Source organism: Balaenoptera borealis (assembly GCF_965194805.1).
Source record: "Balaenoptera borealis genome assembly, chromosome: 2".
NCBI lineage: Eukaryota > Metazoa > Chordata > Mammalia > Artiodactyla > Balaenopteridae > Balaenoptera > Balaenoptera borealis.
Genome location: NC_138867.1, coordinates 168947784 through 168965344, shown reverse-complemented (window position 1 = coordinate 168965344; position 17561 = coordinate 168947784). Strand labels below are relative to the sequence as shown.

The window sequence follows — 17561 nt, the reverse complement described above, 5'->3', positions numbered from 1 at the left end:
CAGCCGATGGCTCTCAAATGCCTCATGCGAGATAAGCTGGGCAGGTGGGCCTTGCTGAGCTGGACCACATCACCTTCTGGAGAAACCAGGCCTGCCCAGGCTCCCCCTCCTTGCGCCGCTATCACTTCACCCATAGGGTCACTGTAGAGATGACCATCTGGCCCGATTTGGGGGCCCCAAGGCAGAAGAAGGGTTGCAGGGGGCCAGAGAAGGCGGGCTGGGAGTAGGTATGCAGGTGGGACCCATTGTTCACGTTGTAGAAGGACACCTCTCCGGCCTCGAAATCCAGGAAGATGCCCATGTGGCTGGGGGCTCAGTCAGCGTGACGGGGGTCAGGGCAGACGTGGCAGGTGCATACCTCTTTCCCTTGCATAGCTGCACCACCCAGAACCCATTTTCTGGGCACTTGGGGACCCTGCCGCTCCGGCTCACGTTGTCCCTGCACACGCCCAGGGCCCACAGTGCATCAGCAGTGAGGTTCATGCCCACCTCCCAGTAGTGCCTCCCTGAGGAGAAGGTCTCTTGGCCCACTGCACAGGGGTAGGCTAGGAACCTGTCCTTGCCACGGGGTGTGCCATCCATCGGGGTGCTCAGGTAGCGCCTCTGGTGGCTCTCATTTAAGAGGAGGTAGGGGTATGCCGTGGAGGGATTGGGCACCACGTTCTCTGGAGACAGGCCCGGGGTGGAGGGGAGAGGGGAAACTTTCAGGGTCAGGGTGGGGAGGGTGAGGCCCTAGCAGGGGCCAAATAATCCCCCATTCATCCTAACCCCCACCCAGGCCTCCCTTTGGCTAAGTTCAGCTGTGAACCTGGAGTTGCTACATGATCCCATACCCCAACTGTGGATATTGGTGGTGCCAAGGAGATGGGGCTGGGGAACCATTTGGGCATTGGGCAGTGTGGTTGAGACCCGCCCCCCCATTGGTGGCCCTTGTCTTGAGTGGCTAGGAGCAGGGTGGGGCACTGCCAAGAGCACCTGGGCCCCCACTACTTACCTTGGAAACTCTTGAGCACCTCTATCTGCCCGGCACCCTACAGACGGTCTTCAGCATGGTGGGGGTGGCCTCTGGGTACTGCACACTCAGACTGTTCTTCCTCCAGTGGACACAGGTCTCACTGTCCCCTCTGGCCCCACTCACAGTCCTCCCTGCACCCATCACCTCCTCCACCGCAGGTGGCTACGTACCTGCCCAGGAGGTCCTTCACATCCTTCAAAAGGCACGGAAGGAGGAAGAGAGACTGGCAAGGTCTCATTAGAGATCTGTGGAGTTCCCGAACACCCTGTGTCGACATTTGGCCAGTAGGGCTAGAAGGGCTTTATGATGTTTTCCCATGGCCCTGTTTGCAGTTTCCAGAGTGTAACCCTGTCTTTTGGCTGTACACAGTAAGGTATCTGACTTACCCAAGCCTCCTGCTACCCATCACAATGAATGAGGACACAGGGAAGCTGTCCTGCTCATGATGGACCATGGAGGCATCAGAGACCAAATGGTGTTTTCACCCTGTGGGCCTTGGGCCTTGAGTGGGTCAGGAGTCAGTTTAGTGGGTTGCAAACAGCTTGCTCTTTGATAGAAGACAAAGTGTTCCCCCAAAGGTAGAGCGAGTGTATAGTCTTGTCTACACCAGGACACTTATTGGGGACAAAACCCACAGGATGCCAGGATAACAGGCATAAAACTGGATTGACCCAGGCACACTGGGAGATATAGATACCCTGCATGTGGCATTTGCTTCACTTGTGTAAACATATTCCTGTGAGTGTGCGTATAATGGCTCACAGTGTGAAATGTATTTTTTTGCTATGGATTCCATCACTGCACACTTGAGCCAGTTACCCACTTTTTGGCCAACATAATTGCCCCTTCCAGGGCCTCGGTGTGCAGGCCTATCCCTGGCAGGCCAGCTGCACCTTCTCCCCACTTGCATAGCTGGCAGGTGTGATCATGTGACTTGCTCTTGCCTGAGAAGTCACGGGTGCCTGTCTGGGCCAGTGTGTCTGTGCCCTGCATCACTGTGGACAACAGCTGCCCTCAGGCCACATCCCTAGGCTATGAAGGGAATGAACACAGGTCTCTAGGATTGGAGCCTGTCATAGACTGAATTGGCCCCTCCCCAAATTCATCTGTTGTGGAGCCCTAACCCCCAGTACCTCAGCATGTGACTGTATTTGGAGATAGGGTCTTAAAGATGTGACTAAGATAATATCAGGTCATTAAGGTGGGCTGTAATCCAATCTGATGATGTCCTTATAAGAAGAAGCTATCAGGGCACAGACACAGAGGGATGACCATGTGAGGACACAGGGAGACGATGGCTCTCTATAAGCCAAGGAGAGAAGCCTCAGGAGAAACCAGCTCTGCCCACTTGAGCTCAGACTTCCAGCCTCCAGGAACATGAACAATAAATGTCTGTTGTTTAAACCACCCGGTCTGTGGTATTTGTTATGCAGCCTGAGCTGACTGAGACAGAGCCTTTCCCGTTGGCCTGAATCTGTTGCCACAGGTTAGCCCACCCTAACCACACCTGAGCCAGAGCTCATGCCCCCACCCCCCACCCCCAGCCAGGTGAACAGGTGTGCCCACCTCACCTGCAGCATCTGGAGTGGTGTGCACTCATTCCTGTCCTCCAGCTGCAGTAGCAGCATCTTCAAGGAGTGACTCTGCTGGTCCAGTGAGGCCATGCTCTTCTGCAGCTTTGCCACTGTCTCCTCCTCCTCCTCCTTCAGGGCCTGGAGGAGGCGCTGCTTCCCCTCCATCAGGAGGAGGCCCATCTTCTCAAACTCAACCACGATGCACTCACTCCGCTCCTTCACCTTCTCCTGAGGTGGTAGTGGTGGGGGTCCTAGGTGAGGTACCGCTCAGGGCCCCACCACCCCAAGTGCCTGCTTTCAGACCCCACCCACCAACCAAACCCACCAGCTTGGAAGCGCTGCTCTGGGGACGATGGCACATCTGAATCCCAGTGACCCACAGAAAACCAGCAAACCTGGCAGGGATAGAAGCCAGGGGCCACACAGAGGCCCCCTGCACTGTCACTGTAGCATAATTTTAATCTGAGCCCCAAATGGCAACTTCCAAGCATCCGTGTGCCCTTGCTCCCTGCATCTCTGAAGTGGCCAGTCTGTGCTGAGGGCACTGTTCTCAGTCCTGGTTTGGCAGGAATTCTGTGACCTGGGAAATCATTGCCTTTCTGGGGTCCCATGTTCACATCCACACAGGACAGTGATTCCCACCTCAAGGGGTTCCACAGGTTCAGGAGACCCTGTGGGTGCTCTGGGGCCTGGCTGGGCCTTCCCCACCCTGCTCAGCTGCTGAGTGTGGTCCCCAGCACCTACCTGCCATTCGGCCAAGGTCTGTTCCTACTTGGCTTGCAACTTCCCGGTCTTCATCATTTTTCCTCTCGCAGGTATCCCATGTTTTCCTCCAACTTCAACTGTGGGGCACCCAAACCATGGAATTTGGAGTCAGTGGGCCCCCTGCATGCCCCACATCTAGATGGTGCCCTCTGAAGATGCATCCACCCCAAAGACCATCCTAATGGGTGCAGGGGATGGAAATATGCCACCCCAAAATCTGCCCCTTTGGCATGAGGACTATTTTGAACAGGAGGCAACTGAGAATCAACAGATGCAGAAAGATGCCTTCCAGGGGCTCCCATTACGTGAGCAAAAGCACCTTGCTGGGGATGTTTTATGCCCATGAAGAAGATGGAAGGTTGGTGTTAAGATGGACCTGCACTAATAACCCTTATCTTCCTTTGGTTTCCCCCTATATATTTACTTTCTGCTATGCTCTGAATGTTTGTGTCCCTCCCCACCAAATTCATATGTTGAAGCCTTAACCCACAATGTGATGGTAGAGGTGGGGCCTTTGGGAGGTGATGAGGTCATGAGGGTGGAACCCATATGAATAAGATTAGTGCCATTATAAAAGTGACCCCAGAGAGCTCCCTCGCCCCTTCTTCCATGTGAGGACACAGTGAGAAGTTGACCATGTATGAACCAGGAAGGGGCTCTCACCTGACTGTGCTGGTGCCCTGATCTTGGACTTCCAGCCTCCAACTGTGAGCAATAAATTTCTGCTTGTAAGCCACCCAGTCTGTGGTGTTCTGTTACAGCAGCCCAAGCAGACTGAGACACTTTCCCCATAGTCTGCCACCCTTGGGAGGCTGAAACCTTTGCCTTTGTCTTGTTGCTTTTCTCCAAATGTATTATTCTTTGTTAAGATTCTAGATAAGCCCAAGTTCTAACTGACCCTTTTTTACTGTTGCTGCAGTTTCTCCCAAGTGACTCGCATCACACGCATGTGTTAGTAAACGGTTTGCCTTTCTCTTGGATTTGTCTTTGCTCAATCTAATTTATGGGCCCCCAGCCAAAGAGCCTCAGGTAGATGAAGGAGAAAGGCTCCCCTCCCCTTGCCTAACAGAGGGTTGCCTGGCCTCCCCACACAGATGGCTGCACAAGGACCAGGGAATGTGGACAGGCCCAGGTGGGGACTTTGTCAGTCGGGACTCCTGCATAATCAGAGGTGACACCACGATGGCCTGGCCACCAGCCTGTTTTGTCGTGGGAGTGTGGGGACACTTGGGCCTCCCTGCCCTGGCCCCCAGCCCAGGCCCACCTTGTATTCCTGCACAACCTCCTCAATAGGGACCACCCTGTGGGGCCGGTGTCCCTGGGACTCCCTGCAGATGACGCAGATGGGACTCTGGTCGTCCTCACAAAAGAGTTTGAGCAGCTCCTGGTGCACCTGGCACAGGTCCCTGCTCTGTAGGCTGGGGTGCTGCCGCGCCATCTCGGCCACCTTGGTCAGCAGACGGTTGGGCCGCAGGTTCCTCTGGGGGGATAGCTTGCGGCACTCAGGGCAGGGAAAGGAGCCCTTGCACTTTCTCCTCCTTTTCTGGCCTTTGGCCTTCTCCCAGGTCAGTCGGATGCACTCTCGGCAGAAATTGTGACCGCAGGTGGTCATCACGGGATCTGTGAAGTAGTCGAGACAGATGGAGCAAGTGGCCTCCTCCTACAATTTTCTGGCAAGTTCCACAGCATCCATGGCTCCTGGGGAAGGAACCGAGTGTCCTGCCACATCCTCTGTCTGGAGCTCTGTCTGGGCTCTCCATAGTACTCTCTCAGCATCCTTTTGCAGATGGAGTCTGAACACGGGGTTATTAGGGTACCCTGACTTATCTTCAATAAGAGGCACAAATGCCTCCCTGGAAGCTGACAAAGACCCTCTCCTTCATCTAACCCCAGTCAGCTTCCCCTGAGCCGTAGGCCTGTCTTTAGCTGGCCCCACCCAGTTTTAGCGAGAATTTTACAGTACTCCCACCATAATATCTGATCTAGTTCCTCATTCCCACCTTTAATGAATACATGTCCTTGACCCTCCTTGAGTAAGAATCCTGTTAGGCCAGTTTAGCAAGAAGCCCCCTCCTCATGGCGCCTCTTAGTGATTTTCCATCACTGAACCCCATCACCCTGCTCCTTGGCTACAGATCCCCAGCTGTCTTGGCTACAATCAGAGATGACCCCCCATCTCCCTCTGCAATTGCAATAGTCTTAAATAACATCTTGCGTACCGTTTTAACAAGCATCATGTTTCCTTTAACAGAACACCCGCAGAACAAAGGAAGAAGGGAGTTTAAGAGGAACAACACTCTCTCTTCCATTAGGGAGCCGGGTTGACGAAGGTTCTCTCTTTAACCAAACTCTAGCTCAGCCTCCCTGAAATTTCCAATCAGGCCTTGGGCTTCCATGTTTGTCTGTGCATTGTTTGAGTTTAGGAAGAATCCCCCTAGGTGGGTTTAACCAGACACACACCCCCACCCCCACTACTAAGATGTGTCCTCTTAGTAATTTCCCATAACTTACCCCCACCCTACTCCTTGACTATACATCCCCACTGGCCCATGCTGTATTCAGAACTGAGCTTCACATGGGGTTCTATATAGAATCCCAGGTTCTATGCTGATCTCTTTCTTCCAATTTCAATAGTCCTGAATAAAATCTGTTTCTACCCCTCTAAATACCATCCAACTCTGGTTTTCCTTGACGAGGTGCTGTGCAGAAAAGACAAAGGAGGGCTACTGCATGCACCCATGCACACAAACACACACATGCACACAAACACATACTGCACACAAACACATGTACACATGTATGCACGCATGCTCACACACGGGCACACATACACAAAAGCACATGCAGAGGCACCTACACACATGTGCACACTTGAACACACAAACACACATACATACACACACTCTGGGGTTGGAATACGCATGACCTTATCCAGTGGAGATCCAAGTCTTTCCCTGTGCACTTCACTGGGTAGTTGTTAGAGCTGAGTTACGGACTGGATTTGAAAACATCATTTCTGAATTATAAGCACCATCCAGGTTCCCTTTTGTACAATCTGAAACGATGGCGGCTGGATTCCGCAGATTCGCGAGTCCCTGACATTGGTTCACTTTGTCTGGAGCTGTCTCTGTGAAGAGCCTTTGGGGTCAGTCTCTCCCTCTGCTCTCAGCTGCCCTTAGGCCCAACTGCTGCCCACCCAACAGAAGCTGGGTGAGAGTAGGGCAGTCTGGTGGGCTGGGGCTCCAGCTCCGGCTCAGGTTTTGGGGGAAGCTATCCAAGGGCTCTGGGTCAATGACAGTGGACGGGCCTCCTTTGACCCCAGAATGTTCCTCTGTAAATGTAGGTCTAAAATAGTTGGCTCCTCCCAAGTTACAACCACCTTGAAAGCTGGGACGGCCAGTCTCCTAAGGGCAGGGGGTGCACGGGGTCCCAACCTGAGCCTCAGCGCCCACAGGGTGACCACCTGCCTGCTCCCTCAAGGGGCTGGTACTCACGCTGCACCTCGCCTGGAGCCCCCAGCCACGCCTGCAAACGCGGCCCAGGAAAGCCTGCGTCTGCGCGATGGAGACCATCCCGGCGGGGATGCAAGGGCGCCAGGGCTGTGGGGCTTTGTGGCGTCAGCAGGAGCCGGGGGTCGAGGGGCGGGGCCCGTTATCAGGGTGCGGGGCGGGGAGGTTTACCTTGGCGAGAGGTTGTCAGCAGCCTGGGGATGGAGGCAGGATCCTCCTGATGCGCAAGGAGCCGGCACAGAGGTCGGGGTGGGGAGGAAGAGGGAACAGGGCCGGGGGTTTGGTAGCCAAGAGGGGAGGGGAAGAGGTAGATGGGGATGGGAGCCTTGTCCGTGGTGGGGGCGAAGACCAGTGGGGAGGCAGGGGGCGGATCCCGTGTTGGCAGGGACGTGAGGACGGAAGAGGCAGCAGGGGTCAGGCACCCCTTTGGGGAAGATGAAGGGGGTCGCTGGTCCGTAGGACCCCAGGTCTCCCGCAGCTCCCGCAGCCCCAGGTCTCCCGCAGCTCCCGCAGCTCCGCTCTCCCCGCTCAGGCGTGGCTGGCTAAGGTGTGTTTCTTGTTTCTTTAACGTCTCTAGGATGGAGTCTGGTGGTTCAAGGTTCTGCCCTGTGTGTGCCACGGCAGTGAATGGGGGTGGGGGCCAGGCAGCTTGTTGAATGAGGGAATACTGGTTGCTAATTCGAATTCCCTGGAAGTTCCTGAACCTCCTCTGCATGCAAGGTGATTCTGGGCTGACGATTTCTTTCAATTTAGAAAATAGAATCACAGAATTTTAAAAACATTTCTTTCTCTGTCCTTTTCAAATGTGTGTAAATCTTTTTACGGGCTAAATAAGCCTCTTGGCCCATCTCACATATCAGGAATGATTCAAGGACCCGGGAGCATGTCTGAAATGTAATCATTTCCCAGAGGCCTGGGAGGAGATGGGCCTAACTTGCCACCTGACTTCAAATCACCTTTGATCATAATTGTAGGAGAAAATTAGCAACATTACTGTGAAGACATGAAAGTAATAGGTTGTATCCACTTAGCCATAGAAAAGGATGAGGTTCCCTTCCAGCTCTGAAGCCCCTTTAGCTGTTGCTTGTGATCAGCATCATGTTCTGCTTGAATGCTCATTCAATAACAAAAAAAATTTTTTTTCCTCTTCTCTCTTTATGGAGAGGTTTTCTGGGTTGGGAGCAGATTTTGTTGTGCATTATATTTCCCCAACATTAACGTGCAGCAAAAGTAGAGAACTAACGGTGATCAGATTCAGACTCACGTCTTTGCCGAGAATATCGTGTACAGGTGTGGGTGTGGTCGCAGGTACTGCGGAAGCAAAGTTTTGAAGAACTGGAAAGACTGTTAAACCTGCAACAGGGCTGGAGACCCTTGGGTCACTGTTGAGAATTTGAGACAGAGAGAGTGTGGACTATGGTCCAGCATCATCTGTGCAGCTTGTTGGAGGTCCAGCGGGGAGGCTGCTGGTCCCTTATGAGCTTCTACTACTGGCTGCAACACCATGCCACTTGCTCAGAAGGACACATGGACCCAAATGGTCCAGGTTACAGCACAGAGCATGCATCCTCCCAGAGGCAGCTTCTTCCCCACAACACCCCCTATTCTCTTTCCAACGTGGAAGTCAATGGAAACAACCCAAATGAGAGTGAGCAGAGGGTGTTTATTCACAGCTCTCTGCAGCAAGGGAGATGGCCACCATCCCTTGGCAGCAATTCAGAGACAATCAGTGGGGTGCGGGAACTTCCTTGTGGAAAAAGAGAAGGTTTCATCTGTGCCCTGATGGAGGTTGTGGGTCTGGGGAACTGGAGCAGCTGACTAGAAGTGGAGTGTCCTGGACTGTCGCTAGAGATAGCAGCCTGATGTCCCACAGGTCTGACTGGCAGCAGGCTGGCTTCCTGGGCTGGTTAATGTAGAGGGTATTTTGGTTTCCTGCACAGGTTTACTATAGACTGAATGTGTGCCCCTAAAATTCATATGTTGAAACCTAGCCCCTGGGAGGTGGGGCTTTTGGGACGTTGATTAGGTCAGGAGGGTGGAGCCCTCATCAATGGGATTAGTGCCTTTATAAGAGAGACCCCAGAGAGCTCCTTTGCCCCTTCTATCAGGTAAGGACACAGCAAGAAGATGATTGTCTGTAAACCAGGAAGCAGGCCCTCACCAGACACCAAATCTGTTGGTGCCCTGATCTTGGATTCCATCTTCCAGAACTGTGAGAAATAAAGGTCTGTGGCTTATTAGACACCCCGTCATGGTATTTTGTTACAGCAGTCAGAGCAGATTAAGACAAGACTGCTGCATGTTGTGGGTCAGAGTTCTGTTTTTATATATGATCTGACCGATGTTTGTATGTTCAGTCTCCAACTGGTATGAAGCTGCTGTTAGATCAGGGCTTGTCTGACTGAGGGAGAACCCATCTTCTCAGCCCAGTGGTTTCCAGAGGAACATTTTGAGACCACACGTGGGGCAGTGGTTTCCTGCCCACCCCGAAGGTGTCCTTGGTGGTCCCCTCACCCTTCCTGTGTGGAGAGCTCGGCCTGCCAGGAGAGCTAGCTGCAGAGAATCAGCTCAGGCTGTGGTGCCTGGAGACAGGAGAGGAAGGCCATGGATCCGAGCAGAAGTTGGATGGAAAACCAGTGGGTAAGACTAAGGAGTACTTGTGTAAGGGAACCATTAACTGAAACCACCTGCCCTGGCCAGGCAGCATAATAACTGCTTGCATGAGTTATCTCACAACAGAAGGTCCCCAAAAGGAACACGGAACTAATAAGCTACTGCCAGCCAGAAGGATTCGGGAGGGGACAGAAGAAGGGAGGAGATACCAGCCCATAACATGTCCTGCCAACCTCCCAGAAATCATGTTGGAATCCATCTTGGCTGAGAGATGTGTGCACCACCAGGAAGGACCCTGAGTCAGACCAAATATGGCCACAAGCAAGGTGATTGGCCAGAGACAACCCGGAAAGCTAACTCCATTACCATAAAACCTGAGCCTGCGAGCCTCGTGGCAGAGCAGTTCTCTTATGTTCTCTTACCCTGATGCCCCTTCCCAATAAAGTCTCTTGCTTTGTCAGCACGTGCATCTCCTTGGACAATTCATTTCTGAGTGTTAGAAAAGAGTCCACTCTTGGGCCCTGGAAGGGGTCCCTCTTCCTGCAACACTTGGGTGCCTGAGCCTGTGGCCTTCGGAGCCTCACGTCACTTCATGCCTGATGACATGGACTTACAATTTCATTTCTAGCTCTTTTTTCTACTTAATTACTTTTGTAAAGTTTGAATCATTTTATTTTGGGTTTTTGTTTCCATCCATATTTGCCACTTTTAGCCAGAGGGACAGAAACCAAAAATTTTAAATCAAACTTCTTTTTTTTTTTTTCTTTTTGAAATATACAAAACTAAGTATAAAAGGAAATATAAACTTTCAAATGATGTGTTTGTAGCATTTATTCTTCTTAGGTGTAGGGAAGGAAAATTGTTTCCTCTACCATCTTAGGGGTGTGTGAACTAAACTGATAAAAGACAGAATAATAAGAAAAGCATACACATTTTATTTGATGTTAATTGTTTTAAAATTTATGTGCGTGAGGGCTTCACAGACAAGAACTGAACACCCCCACCAAAAAAAAAAAAAAAAAAACCAGACTCAAGGGCTTATATTGTAGACTGAAAAAAAATCACAGTGTGAGGGCTTCCCTGGTGGCGCAGTGGTTGAGAATCTGCCTGCCAATGCAGGGGACACGGGTTCGAGCCCTGGTCTGGGAAGATCCCACATGCTGCGGAGCAACTGGTCCCGTGAGCCACAATTACTGAGCCTGCGCGTCTGGATCCTGTGCTCCGCAACAAGAGAGGCCGCGATAATGAGAGGCCCGCACACCGCGATGAAGAGTGGCCCCCGCTTGCTCCAACTAGAGAAAGCCCTCGCACAGAAACGAAGACCCAACACAGCCATAAATAAATAAATTTAAAAAAAAAAAAAGTAAAACAGGGCTTCCCTGGTGGCGCAGTGGTTGAGAATCTGCCTGCCAATGCAAGGGACACGGGTTCGAGCCCTGGTCTGGGAAGATCCCACATGCCACGGAGCAACTGGGCCCGTGAGCCACAATTACTGAGCCTGAGCGTCTGGAGCCTGTGCTCCGCAACAAGAGAGGCCGCGACAGTGAGAGGCCCGCGCACCGCGATGAAGAGTGGCCCCCGCTACGCCGCAACTAGAGAAAGCCCTCGCACAGAAACGAAGACCCAACACAGCCATAAATAAATAAATAAATAAAATTAAAAAAAAAAAAAAAAAAAGTAAAACACACACACACACACAAAAAGAATCACAATGTGAGAGTTGTGAGTTAAGTTTTATTTGGGGCAAAATGAGGAGTATAGCCTGGGAGACAGTGTCTCAGATAGATCTGAGGAACTGCTCCGAAGAAGTGGGGGTATGGGGAGTCAGTATATATGTGATTTTGGTGAAGGGGGATACATGCAATAAAGCACATATTTTGGCGGAAGGTTGCTGCTAGTCACGAGGAGCAGATGTCTCTGTTAATGATTTTAGTGCTTTTCTAGATATAAGATGCAAGAATTTGGGCTCATAATGTTCTCCTGAAAATCTCTAACAGTCCAAAGGTCTGTTCTGCCAGTTTTTCCCAGAATACAAAGTGCCTCATTCCTGATCTCCACCCTGAACTCCTCTCGGGGTGTGTTGAAGGTCAGTGACTGCATTGGCAAGTGACAATCTTTGTAGAGGCAAAATGGCAAGTGCCAATTTTTAGTTGGCAATAACAATTTTAACAAAGGAGATAAATTGTGGAGAAGTAACAAGAAAAAAGAAGGAAGCTTGAGCTTCTTGGTGTGGTGTGGTGGGAAGGTAAATATATGGGGAAAGTAATGATAGGTAGGGGTTATTTAGCAAGTTTTGCTTCTGCAGACTCACCTCGGTGTTGAGGTGAGATCACCCTCTTTGGTGATCTCCTTTTTCTGGTACAGGGGTGGGGGGACACCTATGCAAGGGGGATTTATGCCCTGCTTTTAGGCAGATAGAGGGAGAGCAGAGAGCTCATTCTGTGTCTGTTTTATCTCAGTTGACTTCAGCTCAAAATAATCCTATGGCAAAGAAGCATTGTGGTGTAAGCTCTGACAGTTACCCTTTCTTTTTGCAATGTAAGTGCCTGACTTAAACTTTGATTGCTGAGGCGTCCACTTCAAAGGGGGCATTCTAAAGGCTATCTCAGATAAATATGCAGCCAGCTAAATGACTAGATAAAGAGCCAGGACTTGAGCGTGCACCTCCTAACTCCCGCCCCCGCCCCCCAAGAGGCTTCTTTATTTTAGCGATCCTGGTTGATTTAGTTAACTGGCCATTTGGGCTGCTTGGGTTTTATTTTTTTGGTTTTTTCCTTTTCTTTCTTTTTCTTCTTCCTGTGACTAAATTCTTGCTCTTATGTTTTAACTTCATCAATAAAGAGTGAACTAATAGAACACTAGGCCCCTACCCTTGACCCCAGTAAAAGCAGAACAAGGCCACCAGGCCATTCGTGTTCTCTCTCCCACCACCCACCACATGCATTCTATGCTCCAAGAACTGTAAGTAAAAAATTCTTTTTTTCTTCAAAGTTTCCTAATACTTATTGCTGAAGAGCATCTTGCAAAATCATAATAAAACCCACAAGGATTGGTCCAGTTGTAACACTGGTTTGGAAGGGGCTCTGTGGGAACCTCACCAGGCTCAGGGAGTGCCCCCTGCCCCACCCCCCGGCATTTCTAGCCAATAGCATTACTATTGTCAGGCTGAGACTGGCACAAAACAGGCATATTTTGGATGACATATTCGAATCCATTTCAAAGGTTATTGTCAGAGATAAAGCTGGACACTAGTTAAAGGTGGTAAAGACAGATTTCATCCAGTACTATTGTAAGAGGGGAAAGAGACCTCAGTATAGAACTGACTTCAACTCTGAATACTGCAAAGACAGCTGGGATTTGTAGCCGGTGAGTGGACAGAAAATTACTAAGAGGAAACATCAGTGAGAAGGGGGTGTTGACAGAAATAAGCAATAAGCAATCTATAATAAGAGTAGAAAAGAGCTTTATTTCAGCCAAACTGAAGACTATAACCTGGGAGATAGCCTCTCAGGTAGCTCTGAGGAACTGCTCTGGAGAAGCCTCTTTTGCAGCATAGTTTTATATCTTGTCAGAACAAAGAACATCAAACAGATAGGGGGTACATTCATTCAAGGTTTAAAAAATAAAACCAGATCAGCAGTGAGTCAGTAGGGCTTTGGTGCCTGGGAAGGGAGTCTTATCATTGAAGGAGTGCTTGTACTGGCGTCCTAAGGAAGACTAAAGATTAAATAATCTTTATCTTTTAAATGGACATTTTTTACTTTTGAGCAATGCACCTTTTTTTTAAATGACTGAAGCAGTTGTGCAATGTATGTTTGATAGACTGCAAACAGGCTGTTCTAGTTAACATAAAATTCAAGTTAAATCATATATAAGCCAGAATGACTTCTCCGTACATCAGTATGTGAAAATTCCATCCACCAGGGGGATTCTTGCTTAATTGGCTGTCTTAGTCTGTTCGGTGTGCGGTAATAGGATACCATAGATGGGGTGGCTTGTAAACAACAGACATTTATTTCTCACAGTTCTGGAGGCTGGAAGTCCAAGATCAAGTTGCTGACAGATTTGGTGTCTGGTGAGAACCTACCTCGTGGTTCATGGACTGGCCTTCTCACTGTGTCCCCACACGGTTGTAGGGATGAGGGACCTCTCTGGGGTCTCTTTTATAAGGTCAGTAATCCCATTCATGAGAGCTCTACCCTCCTGACCTAAGCACCTCCCACAAAGGCCCCACCTCCTCATACCAGCACCTTGGGGGTTAGATTTCAATATACGAATTTTGGGAGGCCATCAAGTGGTCTACATCACTGGCCTAACAGGATTCTTGCTCAAGGCAGGACAAGGATGTATGTATACACCAAAGGTGGGGAATGAAGAACTAGATCAGACATCATGGGTTGGGGGGGTAGGGTATCTCTTACTAAACTGACTTAACATGATCCTTGCTAAGGGCACTGCCAGGATGAATACAGACGCCCAAGGTCCAGGCCTTGTTGAGAGGAGGGCTCAGAGGAGCTTGGCTGGAGTTTGGTCAAGGAGGAGAGTCTTTGTCATTAATAAAGCTTGAACTTGCTTTAAGACTTTGGGGGCACTGCAAGTTGCCCTCTGGTTTGTGGGAGCTGACGGGCATTTGCATACTTTGCAGTGATGTCCAAAATGACCGGGAGAACCATCAGCATTCCTGTAAACCTTAAAGTTGGTATTTTATGGAATATAATATAGGGGAAATTTTAAGTACATTCAATACCGCTTTGGGGTGTCATTTCCACAGAGCTGTAGGATTTTGGTCTACTCGCCTTGCAAAAGTGGAATCCTTTATGCAATTATCCTCAAGACAGGTACCCACCTCCTAGTGAACAAGATGTGTGCCTATCCTCCTTCGGGAATCTGGTGGGAATGGGCTTAGGTCAAGTGTCTGCAGCCCTGCAACTTCCAGGCCTGGTTCCAGTTTTGCCTTTTGAAATAACAGAGTAATCCTCTCCTTCTTCTGTCTCATGTAGCCAGCCCTTCAAATATCTGGAAGTATCAATTTTGTTATCCACCCCACACCTTCCCCGCTGGCCCCTAACAGGTTGTCCATTCTTCAACCATACTACCTGCACTGCTGCCACCATTCTTACTTGGCCTGGTTTCCGGATATCTCACTAACATGATTGTTTTTCTCTGTAGTTACCACAGAGCCTGCCATATCTGTCGGGATTTTGTTATAATAACAAACTGCCCCATATTCTGAAGATACACCACAGCAAAGGTTATTTCTCACGTCCACTGCCTGTGCATCATGGGCCTTGTAGGGGAGGGGAAAAGAACGTTCCCCTGGTCCTCTTATGTTTTCCTGAGGTCTATGAATTAAACTGACATCAGGCAGATTAATAGAAGAAAAAGCATACCAATTTTCTTATGTTTTTAATTATGTATGGGAGCTTCCTAGAAAGAATTGAAAACACAAATTGGTGGTTAGACCCTGGGGCCATTATACCATTTTAACAAAGGACACTAAATTGTGGAGAAGCGACTAGACCAAGGAAAGGGGGTCTGGAATTCTGGGGGAGGGGGGTTGTGGGAAGGTAACTAAGGAAATGTATGGGAGGCACTAATGACAGATAAAGGTTGTTTATGCAGACTCATCTCAGTCCCATCTCAGGTGATGAGTCCCTCTCCTTTTTTTAGTATAAGAGAGGGGGCACCTTTACACGTGGAAATTTTCTTTAAAAATGGGAAACTTCTGCCCTGCTTATAGGCAGAAAGAGGGAGGACAGAGAGCTCCTCCTGTGTCTGTTGTTTCTCAATTGCCTCCAGCTCAAAATCATCAATATGCCAAAGGAGCATATTTTGGGGTGGCACGTCCCAATTCCCTTCAGCTTCTTGGGGATTTCACTGCAATGTGTCCTCTCTCAGGAGGCCAGTTCATGGCCTCTACCATCTGGAACATTGCCAACTGCCAGGATGGGGAGCACCAGCTCTCAAAGCCAGTTATTCCAGAAAATGCCAGTAGGTCACCCTCTGGCTTAACAAAGCTCTCAATTATTTTGAGCCACTGGGACCCGAGACACAGGGCTCCTTAGTGATGGCTGGCAGCATCTGTTGGGGCCTCAGCTACCTCAGGAAGTGGTGGCAACCCAGTGGACATCCCAGCCAGGCAGGCTGAGAACACGGAGGACACCCCTGTTGTGTCTATGGGCTCATTGCAACAGCGAACTCCCAGCAGAGGAGCTGTGCAGGGTCTCCCGGGCGAAAGGAAAAGACAGCAAGATGATACACGAACCTTCAGCCCATGATGGTCCAAAGTTGTTTTTATTAGACAACTAATGGATTTTCCTGTTTAGGGATCTGGTGTTACCCATTTCTGGAGGCTCTTCTTCACAGCCGAGAGCCACTGCGCCCCTCTGTTCAGTTTGCACTCTCTGTACCTGGTAAGTGATGAATGTGAGCCAGGGCTCCTTCCTCTGCTTTGTTCCAGTTTCTACCTGCATTCCTTCTCAAGGACCAGGCAGGTGGGCAATCAGAGAGGTCCTCGTGGGGTCAATTAGACAGGCAACCGATATGTCCTCATAAGGAGGTGGGCAGGCATGGGGTGACCCATTGGAAAAACTCTGTTCTGCCTGAATTGCAGTTCCCAGCTTGTGGGTGTAGCTCCTGTGGAGAGGGAAGGGGAGTTGCCCATAACGTTCTGTGGGGGGAGATGCTGTTTAACGTATAAACTTGTAACCAGTAGATAAATAAGTTCTAGAGATCTAATGCACAGTTTAGTGATTATGGTCAACAATTCTGTATTATAAATTTAAAGTTGCTAAGAGATTAGGTCTTTTTTTTTTTAAAGTTTTTTCGTTTTTGTTTTTATTTTTTTGGCTACGCCACACGGCATGTGGGATCTTAGTTCTCCCACCAGGGATTGAACCCACGCCCCCTACATTGGAAGTGTGGAGTCTTAACCACTGGACCGCCAGGGAAGTCCTAAGAGATTAGGTCTTAATTGTTCCTTCCACAAATAAGAACTGCTAATTATGTGATGTGATAGAGGTGTTAACCAGTGCTACGGCGGTAATTATATTGCAATATATAAATGTATCAAATCAACACCTTACACTCATGCACTGTTATATGCCAATTATATCTCAATAAAAATAAATTTAGAAGAAGGTTCTATAAAGTCTCTGAAGTAAACAGGAAGTAACAGTTCTTGATACTGGGTGGCATGTAACTCAGGAGGAGGAGAACCTCAGATTTTGGCCCCAAACTTGGTTTGAAGGCCCTCCTTCATGGTGTAAATCATGCCTGTTATTTATTCTGTGACCTCAAGGCACAAGTCTTCTGCAGGTGCCATGGAGGAGAAGTGGTCTGTGAAAGCTCAGGAAGACCTGCTGGCTGAGTAACCACTGGTGACAGTAAGGGGAAAGCTGATTTTTATTTTAAGTAACTTCATGGTGTTGTCTGTTAGACATAAAACAGGAAAAGGAACATCTGATAAAGCAGACATTGGCCTTTTGTTTAAAAATGTACCCGGATCGGTTTTATTCTGGTAAAGAGTTCTGTAATTTTGAGTGATACTTACCTTGTAATAGTAGAAATAAGACATGTTTCAGAATCTACATTGCTGATGTTACTTAAATATTTTATTTATTTTCAGAAAGGAAACCATGCAAATGGTATAAAACTTAAGAATTCCAAAAGGTTTATAGTGAAATTTGAGTCTCCCTCAATTGGGGGTTTTCTCAGTTCCTAGTTTCCCTTTTAAGATTGAATTCCTTGTATATTCTTCAAGAGGTGTATATTCAATCATCTAATTATTATTTTTATCTAAATGATGACATATTATGCATGCTGTTCTACAACTTGCCTTTTGTTAAACCTAACAACTTATCAGGACATGTAAGAACTATCTGATTCTTCTTATTGACCTCACAGTTTTCCCTTTTGAAGCTATTAAGATTATTTCCAATTAGCTTATCATGAAGGTGATATATTTCTCAGCCCAATAACCTGGGGCATCCAAATAGAGCATGAATGTCTGGGGCTGATGCAGCATTTTTACAAATACTTCTTGAATATCCCACATCACGCTGGTATGGGGGCAACAGGCAGAGA

General features: G+C 49.0%; 1 protein-coding gene across 1 annotated transcript; it reads right to left on the bottom strand.

The window, feature by feature from the left end:
- Nucleotides 1-61: 61 nt before the first annotated feature.
- On the bottom strand, nucleotides 62-5232 carry TRIM17 (tripartite motif containing 17). The gene is given in 10 exon segments (XM_082379591.1): nucleotides 62-306; nucleotides 309-665; nucleotides 995-1021; nucleotides 1024-1115; nucleotides 2582-2817; nucleotides 3334-3357; nucleotides 3361-3390; nucleotides 3393-3431; nucleotides 4619-5014; nucleotides 5018-5232. Coding segments are annotated over 10 exon segments (1416 nt in total). The 5' UTR covers nucleotides 5048-5232; the 3' UTR covers nucleotides 62-121.
- Nucleotides 5233-17561: the final 12329 nt, after the last annotated feature.